General features: G+C 36.3%; 1 protein-coding gene across 2 annotated transcripts; it reads right to left on the bottom strand.

Moving 5' to 3' along the window:
* Positions 1–23: 23 nt before the first annotated feature.
* LOC128030682 (dysbindin-A) lies at positions 24–14,596 on the bottom strand. 2 transcript variants are annotated; one of them, XM_052618502.1, is made up of 10 exons: positions 14,189–14,596; positions 13,504–13,557; positions 12,328–12,375; positions 12,084–12,144; positions 11,871–12,003; positions 9,889–10,021; positions 9,188–9,210; positions 2,144–2,299; positions 1,372–1,515; positions 24–724 (listed from the first exon to the last, which is right to left on the bottom strand). In XM_052618502.1, the coding sequence occupies exons 1-10, from the start codon at positions 14,242–14,244 to the stop codon at positions 432–434; spliced, it is 1,101 nt and encodes a 366-aa protein (XP_052474462.1). In that variant the 5' UTR covers positions 14,245–14,596; the 3' UTR covers positions 24–431. The 2 variants fall into 2 exon arrangements, with proteins under 2 accessions (XP_052474462.1, XP_052474461.1); XM_052618501.1 differs by having other exon boundaries at positions 12,328–12,378; positions 14,189–14,595.
* Positions 14,597–15,041: the final 445 nt, after the last annotated feature.

Genomic DNA, 15,041 nt, shown 5'->3' with positions numbered 1-15,041 from the left:
ATTAGATCACTTATTTGCCCGTCTTATTTCAAGGTATATTAGTTTTATTTCAATTGGCTCAATAATGTCATATACAAAAACGAGCTCTGCATTACAAATTCATGCAACATACAGTGTTCCTGCTAATATAACTGATGTAAAATGTTTATTATTATTATTATATAATTCTGATGCAATAGGTAATATGGAGAACTGTATCATACACTGAGTGGATTTTTTTTTTATATATTGGGAAAGAAGAAAACAAAAATCACAGTGCTAACCGTCTGAATGAGCAGTTCTCTAGGCTGAACACAAACATTGTTCTATAAGGCTCCAAAATCCTCATCTCAAAGTGTCGCATGAAGAAACATCTGGCTAGTCTTCAGCACTCCTCCAGGTTCTCATTTCCAGAAACCAACTTAAACGAGTGCCTTTGCCATCCTTGGCCACTAGGGGGCCTGTGTGTCGCTGTCGTCTGAGCTTTTGAGCGGCTCTGTTTCTGGGAGGCCCATGAGGGCTGTGTCAGCGTGTACCTCCTCCTCATCTGACTGGACCAGTGGAGAGTCTCCGCTGCAGCTTTCCTCGCTGGCATCCTCTTCATCCGGACCCTCGGTCACACCGCTGATGGTGTCGGTGCAGGAGGAGGAGATGGAGGAGACGTTGTGCCGTAGATCTGTCTGTGAGGGAACCTTCAGGCTGATGTCTGACGGGGATGAGCCAGGTTCCAGAGCCGGACCACCAGCTGAACAGACAGAACCAGGTTATAATGTGTCACGCCATCCATTTCAGAATATTCACTAGTACTGAACTGCAGTCACAACCTTGAATACTTGAAAAAACGAATAATTTAACACTGTTAAATCTTCAGCAAATCGCAACTGATTTTGGTTTCAGTGTCAGTGTTTTGCAAGAAGTCCGATTTTAAAACCCACTTACAAATGTGGTTTGAGTCGGATATGTCCTAAAATCTGACTGTACTAGTGTGAACTAACCCAAACACACCCAAAACACATTCAAACTAATTCAGGTTTCTTCCCACAAGCCACCTCTGTTATGAACACGTAACGCTCAATACAGACCCCACAGCACATCAGTTCTACTGAACGCAGTATGTTCTCATCATACTTCTCTATGCCACCTACTTATTTTTGTTACATTTTCTATTTATATACCAGCACAAACAACATCCCTCTGCACCACCACGATCCTATTTTTGATTTTATTTAACCCTTGTAAAAACAACTTGCCCATGTAACTGTGTAAACTGGTTTTGTGTATGTTTTCTTGCGTTTCTTTTCATTCTTTATCTTGGATTTCAGTGAAGTACTGGGCTTTCCAATGTCACAACAAATTCCTTGTGTGTGAGCACTTGTGCGAGCAAAGCCCAACCTGTGTCAGGAGACCGAGCGCTGCCCTCTTCCCCTACAGAGCTGAGGAAGACATCAAGAGCCTCATGATCGGACACATCCGTCAGATCCATCTGTTCCAGGAGGTCAACATTCACTTCCATTGAGGACATACTGCCTAATGGATCTGCTCCAGAGAAAGAAACAAACCTTTCACTTAGTGAACTCTTACACCAAACCAGCTGATCACGTCAAAACCTACAGAACAGCAGGTTTAGTTCAGGAATACACAAGCAAACTTCACAACACAATACAAAAAAAAAAAAAAAAAAGATTGACACACGAACAGAAGAGCCAACGACAAAGATGTCCTGAAAAATGGGGCATGCAGGGGAAAGCATAGAGTACCTCACACATCAGGGCAGCATTAAGGCAGGACGGAGGAAAGAGAAGACCATCAGTTTAGCATCAACATCCTTGCACAAGCACTTTAACCTCCCATTTAACATAGTAACAGTAGGCTTAAATATTCATGACGGGAAGGACACAGCCTTGAGCAGAACATCATATAGAGTGGCTGTGATTCAAACTGTTTTGCTGTCAAGCTAACTAAGAAAAACACAACAATCATATTTTCACTCCTTAAACATGGTTTAGTGTCTGTCATATATGTTTGCCACTAGCCACTTAACACATGACACTACATGAGAAGAGTAAATATGAGAAGAAGAAGAGTTGTTATGAGCATTACAAAGCAATTTAAGACATTTTAACAAGTCTGTGCAGAAGCGGTCCATCTTAAAGAAGTAACTGACCTCTCCTGTCGGTGATCTGGAGGTATCCTGAGGAGAGGTACTGCTCCATGTCTTGCTGAAATGCCTCTTCAAAGTACTTCTGCCGCTCCTTTAGCTTGACCTGCTGCGCATGCTCCATCTCCAGCACCTTCTGAGCATGTTCTGCATCGAGCTCCGCTGAAGAGAGACATAAAACATCAAGCAGGTTACCAAATGACACGGAGAGAGAGAGGGAGAGAGAGAGAGAGAGATGGAAGCACAAAATAAACTGGAAACCCTCAGAGAATCAATGTAGAAACATGGCACATTTGCTTATAGCAATGTAATAGTACTTAATTTAACAATCAAATTTTAATGAATGAAAATGATAAATGTTGCATTTATTTGATAAAACTGTAGTAACAACTGTAACATTGTGAAACATTACTACAATTAAAAATATATTGTTTGAATATATTTTAAACTTAATTTATTTCGGTGATGGCTAAGCTGAATTTTCATTGGCCATTACTCAAGTCTTTTAAAAATCCTTTTAATTTGATGCTCAAGAAACATTTCTTATTATGATCATAATTGAAATTGGTTGTGCTGTTGACATTTTTTTTTTTTTGGAAACTGTTGAACATTTATTTGAAATATTATTTAGCTATCTTTGATCAATCACTTTTGATTAATTTAAGCATCTTTGCTGAATAAAAGTATTACATTCTTTAAAAATTAAGATATATTACTGACCCCAAACTTTTTTTTTTTAACCAGTTCCTTTCTAAAAACCCATTTAACAGTAGAATAATGATCTCGGAGATCTCTGGAATTAAGCTGCCCAACTCCACACACAGAGGTTCAAATATCAGCTCCAATATCTGCCTGCTAGGAATTTCCCAAGACACTTTACAAATATCTAAACTAAACCTCTGACTCTGAACTTCAAGATAACATTGCATACATTTTCAAACATGCTTTCTAAAGCACAGCAAAGATCAAGAGCCTACACAAGTGTCTTTCAAGCATGTCATCTTACCGCAGAATGTGATGCTTTTCTAGTAGTGGAGGCAGAGAACTCACCGCTTTTTTTGTGTGAGCGGCACAAGATCATAAGTGACAAGATGCAGTTAAATACTTTATCTTTCACAGGAAGTGCATTCTCGACTCTGAAAAGCAGGAAGCCTGCCTGTGCTATTTGAATGTCACTGTGGTGTTTATGGGTGTGATGTACGCTTAAACATCCTGCCAAAGCTTATTGTGACATCCTAGATGCAACTTTCTAAAATGAAAGGTTAATTTGTCCAAAAACAAAAAATACAGTTTAAGGCAAACTTTCTCTAAAACTTTCCAAACACAAAATATTTCAAGTCATGAATAAATATGCACATAGCAACATCAAATAGAGAAGACTTTGCCTGCTGTCATAATTGTGTGAGGAGAAGAAGTTCATTGATGAAACAGTGAAATGCGCCTCTTTTATTAGGATGTGGTTTTAACCAAAAATGTCCTGCCACATTGTTTTTAAACAGATGCTGGTTGAACAGTGTTAAAGGAAAGTGCTAGGCTGAACATAAGCATGCTAACTAGCAAACCACTGTTGACCATTTCAGCCTAAAATTAGCCTTAAAAAAGGGGGTTATGAAAAAGAAGTTGATGCAAGCAGATTTAAAATGAACTGAATGTGTGTGCATGTATTGTCATGACACTAGTTTATCGTTGTTATTTCTGATGCCACCTACGCTAATAACCTGCTTCAACCCCTCAGACTCGTAAAATCAGTATTTCACAGCAGGATCATCATTATCTTAGAAGTTAATGACAAATCACATGATACTTTTTTTCATTCAATAGTAAGATTTTAGGCTAAACAAATATTATATGGGACAATTTATAACCATTTCATTCAAAAGTTTGGGTCAGTAAGATTTTAGAAGTCAGTAACTTCATATGCTTTCTTCTCTCTTCTATTTTAATATTCTTTCAAATGTAATTTATTTCTGTGATGCAAAGGAGCCGTTACTCCAGTCTTCAGTGTCACATGATGCTTTAAAAATCATTCTGATATGCTGATTTGGTGCTCATTTATTATTGGTACTCAATTACAAATAATTGTTATATCTTTTTTTTATGGTAGTGTACCATAGTTTCCACAAAAATACTAAGGAACACCGTTTTAATTATTGCTAATAAGAAATGTTTCTTAACAGAAAATAGAATACAATATTCATGTTTTTTCTGTATTTCTGACCAAATAAATGCCTATTTGTGGACCATTAAAGAATTCTTCCAAAAAAACATTTAAAAAATCTTAATTATAACAAACTCACCCGATAGTTTATTTCTAATTACACTTGAATTATTTAATAATTATAGAAGATTACTCAACTTATCTGAAGGGTTCTAAATGCAAGAAATGGATTTCTTATTGCCTTTGACGTCACAAGTCAAAATAGCTGCTGAATGGTTTGGGACTGTTCTTAATGCCCCATGAATGCAGCTATTTTTTTCTGCTTAATGTATTTTTAGCTTCAGGTGATTGGCTCAAAAAAACAACAAAAAGGCAGAACACAGCAGCCATGAGCTGCCATACTTCCAGGGCGGTCCTACGATCTCAGAGCATGTGCCAGAGAGACGAATGGAAGTACTAATGAATAGCTTCCTCCTCTTTGAAAGATTCCATATCCACAAGAACTAAATCATGGATACAGCATGAAAGAAGTAAGTCTGTGTGGTTAAGCTGTGCCTTTCGTCACATTTTTCGCTGTGTTCATGTGACAGCTAATGATAGATGACAGCACTGGATGAGCCCCAGGCTCTCTGATCACACTTGTCATATCCTCTAAACACACAATCTTCAAAAACAAAGGAAAGATCTTATGAATGTTTGTGAGGGCCAGTGCTCAGAAAACTACAGCTAAAACTTAAACAACACAGTTTCATGAACTGCTCACTGTTAATATGGCCAATTTTCACAGATTTTCCCAAAATGTCCATCATTCTTCTATTAGGAAAATGCAGCACTGCTGATCAAAGATGGTGCATCTTGAAGCTAATCAGTGGAGGATCTAGCAGCACGCAGGTTCAGCCCTAAGACCAGACAGTTTAATGACTCATTCTAATGAGCTGAGCTGCTTCCACACACAGAACAGAACCCCAGAATCCAGCAACAGGAAGAGGAAATGTATAAACACTGTCTTCTGGACTGACAGTTCATTCAACACATGGATGGTTCAATATCAGTCATCTGTCCAACACCCAGTCAGTTAGAATGGACAAAGAGCTATAAATAGTCCCTGGTTTGTTTTCTAACTGTATTTCTCAAATCAAAAGGTTCTAGCAATTATGTGTTAGAAACACAGAGTAAGAACTCTAGTTATATGTTAAAGGTATTCATTAAGGTTCAACAAGTCACCATTACAACCACCTCGACATATCAATCAAAAAACACTATGTTCACAATAAACGTGGCATCACAGACAAAAACAAAATGCTCCTTTGATTTATATTATAATTCATATCTAGTTATGTTGCAGTGATGACATATAACCCATAACATTCAATGGGTTAAACTGCACATAAATAATACAAGTGAGAAAACATAAAATAAACATGCTACAGTACATATAATATAATATAATATATTTGTTTAGCTGTTTTTTTTATCTTGTCTGTTTATTTGGCTACTTTTATAGTTAAAACCATACTTTTTTTGTATTTGGTGTAACAGAATATGTTGACCCTTTAATGTTCAAAAAACACATTTTCGTAGGTCCCTCATTCTGCCAAGCGCAGTCTGCTCTGATTGGCCAACTGACCCAGTGCATTGTGATTGGCCAAACACCGCATGCACTTGTCGAAAATGTAATACCCCTTTATTTGTTTTTGTGAAAAGTGGGGACATCCCATAGGTGTACTGGTTTTTATACTGTACAAACTGTATATTCTATGGCCCTACACCAACCCTACACCTAACCCTAACAGGAAACTTTGTGCATTTTTACTTTCTCAAAAAAACTAATTCAGTATGATTTATAAGAGTTTTGAAAAATGGGGACATGGGTTATGTCCTCATAAGTCACCCTCTCCTTGTAATACCTGATTCATACCCATGTCATTATACAGAGTTGTGTCCTGATATGTCACAAAAACAAGAGCACACACACACACACACACACATGCCCACGATGCACAAAACTCCACATTTGAACATTCAAAAGCAAATACTTAAACTAATAACAAAACATACTTCCAGTAACTGATTCAGAAGCACCAGATTGTGGCAGCAAAGTCAGAATGACCTTCTCTCCTAGGTTCACGAAACGGTCGTCCATAAAATGTGTTGCTGTTCTGTTATAAGTAATCTTAAAGATTCCTAAATGCATCTAATTTCTGAAGGACTAATAAAGTGCTTTTGCTTTCGCGTCGATACACAGCATCTCCCTGACACGAAACCACGCCTTCTTTCTTTGCGTGAATATTTGGGCGGCAAATATTTCCACATAGTGACGTAGATATGTGGTGTCATGTTTAAAGGAGCCGTTTTGGGGGGCGTGGTAGAGTCTTAACTTTGATAAAGAATATCTCTTTGGATTTGAGACTTTAGTCTTTGCAACAGATCTCCATTATATAGCCCTCGCATCAAATGACCCCTTTAATATTCTTCTTTAAAATTCTGGAATTTAATTTGGATTAACTTGTTTTCCAACATTTAACAATTCTCTGTCACATAAACACTAAAAAATATATACATCTTGTTCCAACAACAGGATTGATTTTATGAAATGTGCATGTTAAGCACTCATCCCATTCAAATATAATGTAACAAAATATTTCTCATTTCTCATTATCTACTGTCTAGTGAATGCTGGATCTAAGAGATAACTATGAGATTGAAATGCTTGAGTCACCTAGAGGTTGCCAGTCTAAAACTCATCCATTTAAGCTAAATTGAACCCTTTGGCACAATGTCATGAAGGGATACAAGTTAAGCAAACAGCACTGTGGCTCTTTAAAACATCACATTACAGCAATGCTATAACCCTAACTTAAAGTTAATAACTATAGCAACTCCAACAATCCATGAAAAGCAGGTCTTTCAAACAGATTTAGAGCAACGATTCTTAATTTGATGTATCCAAAGGTCTGTTATAAAAATATAATTCTATGCACTGCACAGCCTTGCATTATGATGGCTGGTAATGAAAAGGCATACAGACACAAAAGCCACTGCAGACATTCTAATTTGTGCTGAAATTCCATTAGGTTCCAAGATTCCTAGATGACAAACAATGACTACAAACCATCAATTCAGACCCCTTGACATACTGCCAGAACTGTGATACACTGGCACATCAAATTAACCTTACAATAAAAAAAAGAGAGTGCCTGGAAACCTACAAGAATCTCTCATGCTGCTGTCCAGAGTTCCCGACGTGGACATTTTGTATTTCTCCTTGAAGTGTGCGGATGAGCTGAAAGCAGGACCGATAAACCAGAGACTGCAGTTAAAGTGAGGATAAAGAAGGGCTAAAGAACATCTTATATCCTGCTGCTGTTTTTACTCCATAATCAGCTCTTCTATGGATGGGCAGGAATGCTGAGACATTGCCTGCTCAGGGACACAGAGCAAGAGATGCAGCTGGAGTGAGGAGGAAAGCAGGGAACGTACCATTCACAAACCTGTTATAGGGGTGAGGTGCTGTAGAAATCTGACTTTCATGTCAAATATTTGCTTTCATCTTCTACTTTGTTGATCTTTTACTTTATACTACACTTATGATTAATGTTACAATTAGAGAATCAGAGAACATGAATAATGTCAATGTAAGTGTGAATAATCATTAGGAAGTCAGTGCCATATAACAGCAATCTGACAAAGAAGCGCATTCACTACAAAACTCCAGTTAACTATCAATCTAATTGTCTTTTATATTTATTAAAGCTACACTTTGCATATACTATTGCAAAGCACAGATCCCTTGCTCACATCATAAATAGTCATTTTAAAAACTAAATAATAAATAACGAAGTGTGAGGTGTGAAGTCTTGAAGCACACTACACACACAGACAAAGAGCCAATCTACCACCTACTTTCCAAGTTACAAAGTAGGTATGAACAGATGGAGCAGGCATCATGAGAGCAAATAAAGATAGCAGTGGCCACTCACTAGAGCAGTTTTGTCCTCCCTGAGGTTAATTAGTGTCGCCTGGGTAATTAGTACACAGTTCTTCTCCATGTTGAGCACTAAACCAGCTTCATATGGTAAATAAAAATGTTAAAATATTACACAAAAAGACTATTTATCCCTCAGAAACCTTCACTTATAACAAAAAATATAACCGTAAACTCTCTGACCCGCTTTCTTTCTATCTTTTTTTGTCAGTTGTCATCGACTCTTTTACTGAACTAATTTCATATACTTCTTGTGCACATATGATCCCTATATGGGTCAAAAAAATTATATAGTTATGAACAAATAATTACAATTATAATATTTTAAAATAAATAATTCTATCATGTACTAAACATTTCTACAAAAGGCTTTTATGCTCACCAAGTATGCATTTATTTGATCTATAATACAATATAAACAGTGATATTTTGAAAGGTTATTACAATTTAAAATAAAATTTTTTAGCGTGATATATTTTAAAATCAATTTTTTATTTCTGAATTTTCCGCAGCCATTACTCTAGTTCTCAGTTTGGAGTCCTCTTTCTTTTTATTCATTCTTTTATAAATATATAGTTCAATATAACACCATTTATTTTAAATTGTTTTTTTGTTTTTTTTTACAATGTTAAAGTATTTACTTTTGTTACTTTAACGCATCCTTGTTGGAAAGAAGTATTAATTTCTTAATTTTTAATTTCAATTACAAAAACAATTATTGATTAAAAAAATTATCCAACTGATCCCAAAAAATAATAGTAAATTCTAATTATAATAAGGATTATAAATAAAAGAAAGAAAATGTTATTATGATTGGTAATCACAGATACAATCTATGTATGTTTTACTAGTATTAGCTGTGGAGGTTGGCAGGTTGTACTCTTAAAAAAAAAAAGATACTTCTTACCTTTGAAAGACTCGAGCTCTTTCCTAGAAAAGAAATAAAGGGGGAGTTACATCAGTGCATACACATATAGCCAACTACATAGCACACAATCTCACCAGATGTCACATTAAGTCAGCCCCATTTAAAACAGGCCCAGATTCTTGAGATAAAAAGGCTGCACTGAAAACTTTTGCGTCTGTGTTTGTTCTAATGAATACTAACATGCAGAAGGCGCTGAGAACTGAGCCCAGCTGCTTTCCAACTCACTGGGCAAAGCTAGAGATGTATGATTTAGCTGCAGGCTCAAACAGAGAGAGCACGCTGCATCACAAGAACCACAGATGCCTGTTTGATTACAAAGTTCACATACATGCTTTACTTTAGTCTATATGTTGTTTGTGCTTTTCATAGAAAAAGACATTTGGGTGCTTTCCTTGAAGCTTATATCGGTGTGGTTATTCATTGCTTCTGTGCAAATCTGCAAAACAAACTGTGCGCATTTTCATTGTAATGATGAAGATTGTAAACAGCAGGTGTCCGACTACTTGTTCCAAAGACTCTTATTCAATATAGAAACTAATATGTCCTGTAATATGCAAAATATTGCCAAAAGGACAAGCTATGTTCTGTTGTTTCATTAAGTTTATTGTGACTTAATGGACATAAAGGACACATCAAACTGTCTGGGTCTTTATTTAGGAGCAAATAAAAACAGTTTTTACCTTTTCTTCTTCTTATGGTTTTCCAGCTGCAGGATCTGAATGTGCTTGAAGCGCTGATGTTCACACTGAGCACACAAATCCTCCAGATACAGCAGACGACTGTCCATCTCCTCAAAGTCAGCCTCCAGATGAGCTGTGCAAAATCATGAAAGACTAATAATGTTTACTGAATATTGAAGAAACCAATATGTAATGCCAAAGCCCCTATGAATGTGTCCATTCTATCAAAAAGGGAATATACTAGCTAATGATTTCTACAGTTCTGATTTAGGATGCGAAGTATAGGTATAGTGATATTTTGTCAATCCTTTAAGAAAAGTACATTTCCTCTGTACATGCAGTAATGCCCATTACATTTCAGTCTATGAACACAAATGGCTAAATAGTGAATAAAAACTGCCTTAAAATGTTTGGTGTCAGTGTGAGTGCTACATAATACCACCAAGTGGCAACACTAAAAAGTGCCTTTGATATAAAATCATGAGAATTTACAGTTCTCTTTAATTCTAGCACTGAAGCTTCTGAAGGAATTTGTTATGACTTATTTCATATCTGCTTTCATTGGAAGAGAAGCATCACACTTGATTACTTCATGTGTATTAATGAAACCGCAAACCACCTGAACAAGTATATAAATTCCATTTACATTTGGAAGTTCACTTCTTGCATTTCCTGCATTAAACATACTGTACTGTTCAAAAGTTTTGTTTGTTTGTTTGTTTTTTAAAGAAGAAAAGAAAATAATAATTGTAATCAATGTACATTAAATTGATTAAAAGGGACAGCAAAGGCATTTAAAATGTAACAAACGATTTATATTTCCAATAAATGCTGTTCTTTTGAAAAACCTATTCATCAAAGGATCCAGAAAAAAAAAATGCATCACAGTTTCACCAAACAGAAAATGATTTTGTCCAAAGCGCTACAAAAGAAAACACAGCAAAATGAACTTCTAACAAATGAACGATCAGAGCAGCTCTATCTGGCTATTGTTTAGTCTCAGCCTACACAATGCACTTTGTTAGGGAGCCAAGGCTGAAGATGAATGCCTGAAGCCAAAAGGTGCAATGTTACAGAATGAACAATCAGCAGATGGAGCTCCGCAGGAATCACTCTCATTACCAACCTATATCGCAGTTACACACAGAGTGTGAAGCTTTGTGCGAGACAAATGCCTTGCACAGGCAGTCAAGGTGATCTTATTTCTCTACGGTTACAGAAAAATGCTCCATTTAAGGCCAGATGAGAAGTACAATATACATAGATTTCAAAAGGTATCATAAAAGTAGTTTATATTCCTATATTTCAAGATTTCTGAAAATAATCAAAACTTTCTATGAGGAACAATTGGAAATTTAGGATAATTCAGTGCTAATCCTCCCATTCACATCAGTTCATGAGAGATTGTCCCAGCTGGGGATGAGGTTTCAATATACGGAAGTGCACATGAGTTTTAAGAACTACAGCAGAGAGGAAGATTTGTCAATGAATTCAAATGAGCTGTTTAAAACTAATGTAATATTAATAACCTGCTCCTCTAACCATTTTAACTCTTTATAGCTGTGTACCCAGCGTGAGTTTTCCTAGGCAACCATTATTTTAGAATGTATTATCTTATTTCCATGGTGACAACAACAACAACAGCTCTGCATGAGTCATGTATTGCTTTTATTTCATCTTTAATCAAATGATCACAAACGTGTTAACTATATTATGAAATATCTGATCCTCCGATTCTCAGAAATGTGTAAGTAAACATATTTGGAGGTTTAAGCAAGCTTTATAATGCTCATGCTGATCTATAACGGCTGATGGGTGCCGCCATGTTAGTTCACACTGCAATTCAGAGAATCTGAGCTGTCGGATTTACAACATTAAATTCATTCATGTGTAAAATGATTAAAAAAACATCAAATATCCCTATAAGAGTAACTTAGAATTGATTGAGATTGTGTGATGATGACCGTTTGTGAATGTCTCACCGATCCGTGAGGTGATAGTCTCCAGGTCCGAGAGGAAAGCAGGGATCTGCTGCAGCTGTTCCTGCATCTCCAGCACTGAGCCTCGTCTCTTCTCCCAGTGCGCACACAGCATCACAACCTCCCCGTCCACCGTCTGACAGACACACACAACCACAGGGTTTAGTTGCAGCACCACAAGCCCACAACTGTACACAGTTAGATGTTTGAACTTACTTCCCCGGCATTAGCACACTCTTTAGCCCGTTTATGAAGAGCCACCCAAGTGTCTTCATATCTGGTGACGACAAAGGCCATACTACATTTCAAAATATGGTTACGTATACATTTATCAACTTTCAGATATTTCTGTAAATATTTCCTTGACTATTTAAATGTAGTTTAAACTGCATACATTTTTTTTTGTTGACAACTTAACATCACTGACACTGATATGGTTCTGTAAAATAAAGTAACTCACCGACTGAGCAACTCGACTCCAGCAGAATATTGCGGAAAGTGTTCATCTCTTCTAAGAGAATATATGACAAAATATTAATATAAATGAATACACACACACACACACACACACATATATATATATATATATATATATATATATATATACATTAAATATGTCAAAGATGAGACATACCATTTTGGTCTCCCTTTTATATATATAGAAAGCATTTTAAAAGTAAGTGTCAAATATTTCAATATTCTTTATGCTAATCAAAGACATAATATTTAAAATATTTTAGTGTAACATATTTCTGTTAAAATGACACAGCATATTTATTCTGAATCTGAGCTGTACTTATTAAACTATATAAAAGAAAAAGAGATCAGACTTAATTGTATAGTTTAACTGATCAAAACTTCTTGTTGACAAATGGGTAAAACTTTGAATGACCATGTAAAAGATTTGTAAAGATTTAAAATGGCAATTAATAAGGTTTATTTTTTTTTGGGGGGGGGGGGGGGTTGGCTGTGCTGAGTATTTTAATGTCATCTAATGATTCCTAAAAAGGTATGCCTAAAAATATATATTTTTTTATTAAGTTAACTAGTGTTATACCACATAATATTTAGTCATAATAATGTGGGGAAGTCGTGGCCTAATGGTTAGAGGGTTGGACTCCCAATCGAAGGGTTGTGGGTTGTAGTCTCGGGCCGGACGGAATTGTGGGTGGGGGTAGTGCATGAACAGCTCTCTCTCCACCTTCAATACCACGACTTAGGTGCCCTTGAGCAAGGCATCGAAGCCCCAACTGCTCCCCGGGCGCCGCAGCATAAATGGCTGCCCACTGCTCCGGGTGTGTGCTCACAGTGTGTGTGTTCACTGCTCTGTGTGTGTGCATTTCGGATGGGTTAAATGCAGAGCACAAATTCTGAGTATGGGTCACCATACTTGGCTGAATGTCACTTCACTTCACTTCACTCACTATTTTAGTGGCTATCTTCTGTAAACCATGGTAAAAATGTATGATAGAGTTTTCATGAAAAAAATTAATTAAACAGGACACAAAAAATCTATAAAAAAATAAAAAAATTAAATAAATAATTTTTTATTATATTATATTTAAATTTAATAATACATTTTTAATTTACATTTATATTATATACAGTGATAAGATTTAAACTTGGTACATCTTACCTTTGTTTCTTCTTTATTTTCGTCTCCTTGGATTTGTCACTTAGGGTCTTGATTCTGAAAAGTTGTTTTTAATACGAGACCATAAAAATCTAAATAATACCCCTAAGAATTGTATTGCTTTGTGTTTTATTACTTATGTGTTTTGGTTTGTGCGTTTTATTACTGTTGTTGAAGACCCAGTGTCATTTTGAAACCTCTACATTTACACAGTGTTAAAAAGAAAAATGGATTTATATAAGAAACTGTGGCATAAAAACGCAGAACTACTGTCTCGTCCATCACATGACGGTCAGCTGGAAGTTAATAGTATAATTCCAGATAGCAGTTGTTAGCATGAGGCTAACTTGACAGCACTGAACATCTCGAATGTATCATTCATCCTATAAAAAATCATTATGAAATACGCTTTCTTTTTAAACCAACTAGCCTTTGTTTTGTCAATATCTAAGACAAAAACAAACTACACCCTTCGCTGGAAGTGGGATGATTAGCAGGCTAATTAGCTAGCATCCACTTCTCGGCTCTTTGCTGAATAAGTGGACACTCTCATGAGGAAGCCAAAACACAAGTTGTGTCAGTATCGTGTAATACCTGTTACAAGTTCTAAAGGTCGCCTAATTTTGATATCTCAACACCTTATTAAGACTCTGGAGAGTACAAAAGCAGAAAGGCAGTAAATACATACCCTGATGTAAAGTCCTGCTGCACCGTTTGCAGTCTCTCTCTGAAATTCTCAAACATGTCCTTGAGCTGCTTTAATCCTGATACCTAGGCTTGATGACATTAGGTTAGACCTGTGTTTGCTTACAGTCTTTCACGAGGGCTTCAGTCATTCTTTGTCAGGTGACAATGTCCTAATGTCCTAATGTCCCGTTGTGGGCTTTGCTCCGTCGGACAATGTCTGCAGGACTTGTTGGCTTACTCATGCAGCCACTGTTTTTACTTTCTCAATCATAAAAAATGGATTTGGGTCGCTATATTTATTACACCCAGTTTGTCTGAAGTTAAAGTCGTTATTCCTCGTTGTCTGTCGATAGCTGTTAGGTGTTAACGTGAGTCTTTCCTGTACAAGTTAAACACGCCCCCACACTGAGAACGAAAGGGTTGTTCAGTATCATTTTAGCAAATCGGTTCATTATACAGTTCGTTTCAATGAACCGGTTAAAAAAAAAAAAACACTGTAGTTCATCTATGTTGACTACAATTTTGCTTTACACACTATGGTACAGAATATCACATATACAGGAGCTAACTTAATCACGTTTATGTTGCCATATTGACTTGTTACTGTTGATCAGATTTCAGATAAAGGTCAGATAAAGTGGGTCAGTGGTGCTATGCCATTATCCTATGTTATTTTATGTCACTCAACACTAGGGCCTAGTAGCCTAGTTAAATATTCAAGATTTAAAATTCAATCGTTTTATGTAAATGAGCACTAAGACCTGTAGAGAAACGCAATTTAGTTTATTCTTGTACATAAATGGTCGAATGTCACTCTCGTTTTGTGAATCAGTTCGATCGAATCATTTAAACTT

This window comes from Carassius gibelio, chromosome A16 (assembly GCF_023724105.1).
Source record: "Carassius gibelio isolate Cgi1373 ecotype wild population from Czech Republic chromosome A16, carGib1.2-hapl.c, whole genome shotgun sequence".
Taxonomy (NCBI): Eukaryota; Metazoa; Chordata; class Actinopteri; order Cypriniformes; family Cyprinidae; genus Carassius; species Carassius gibelio.
The sequence above is the reverse complement of the archived record's forward strand: the minus strand, read 5'-3'. Positions and strand labels throughout refer to the sequence as shown.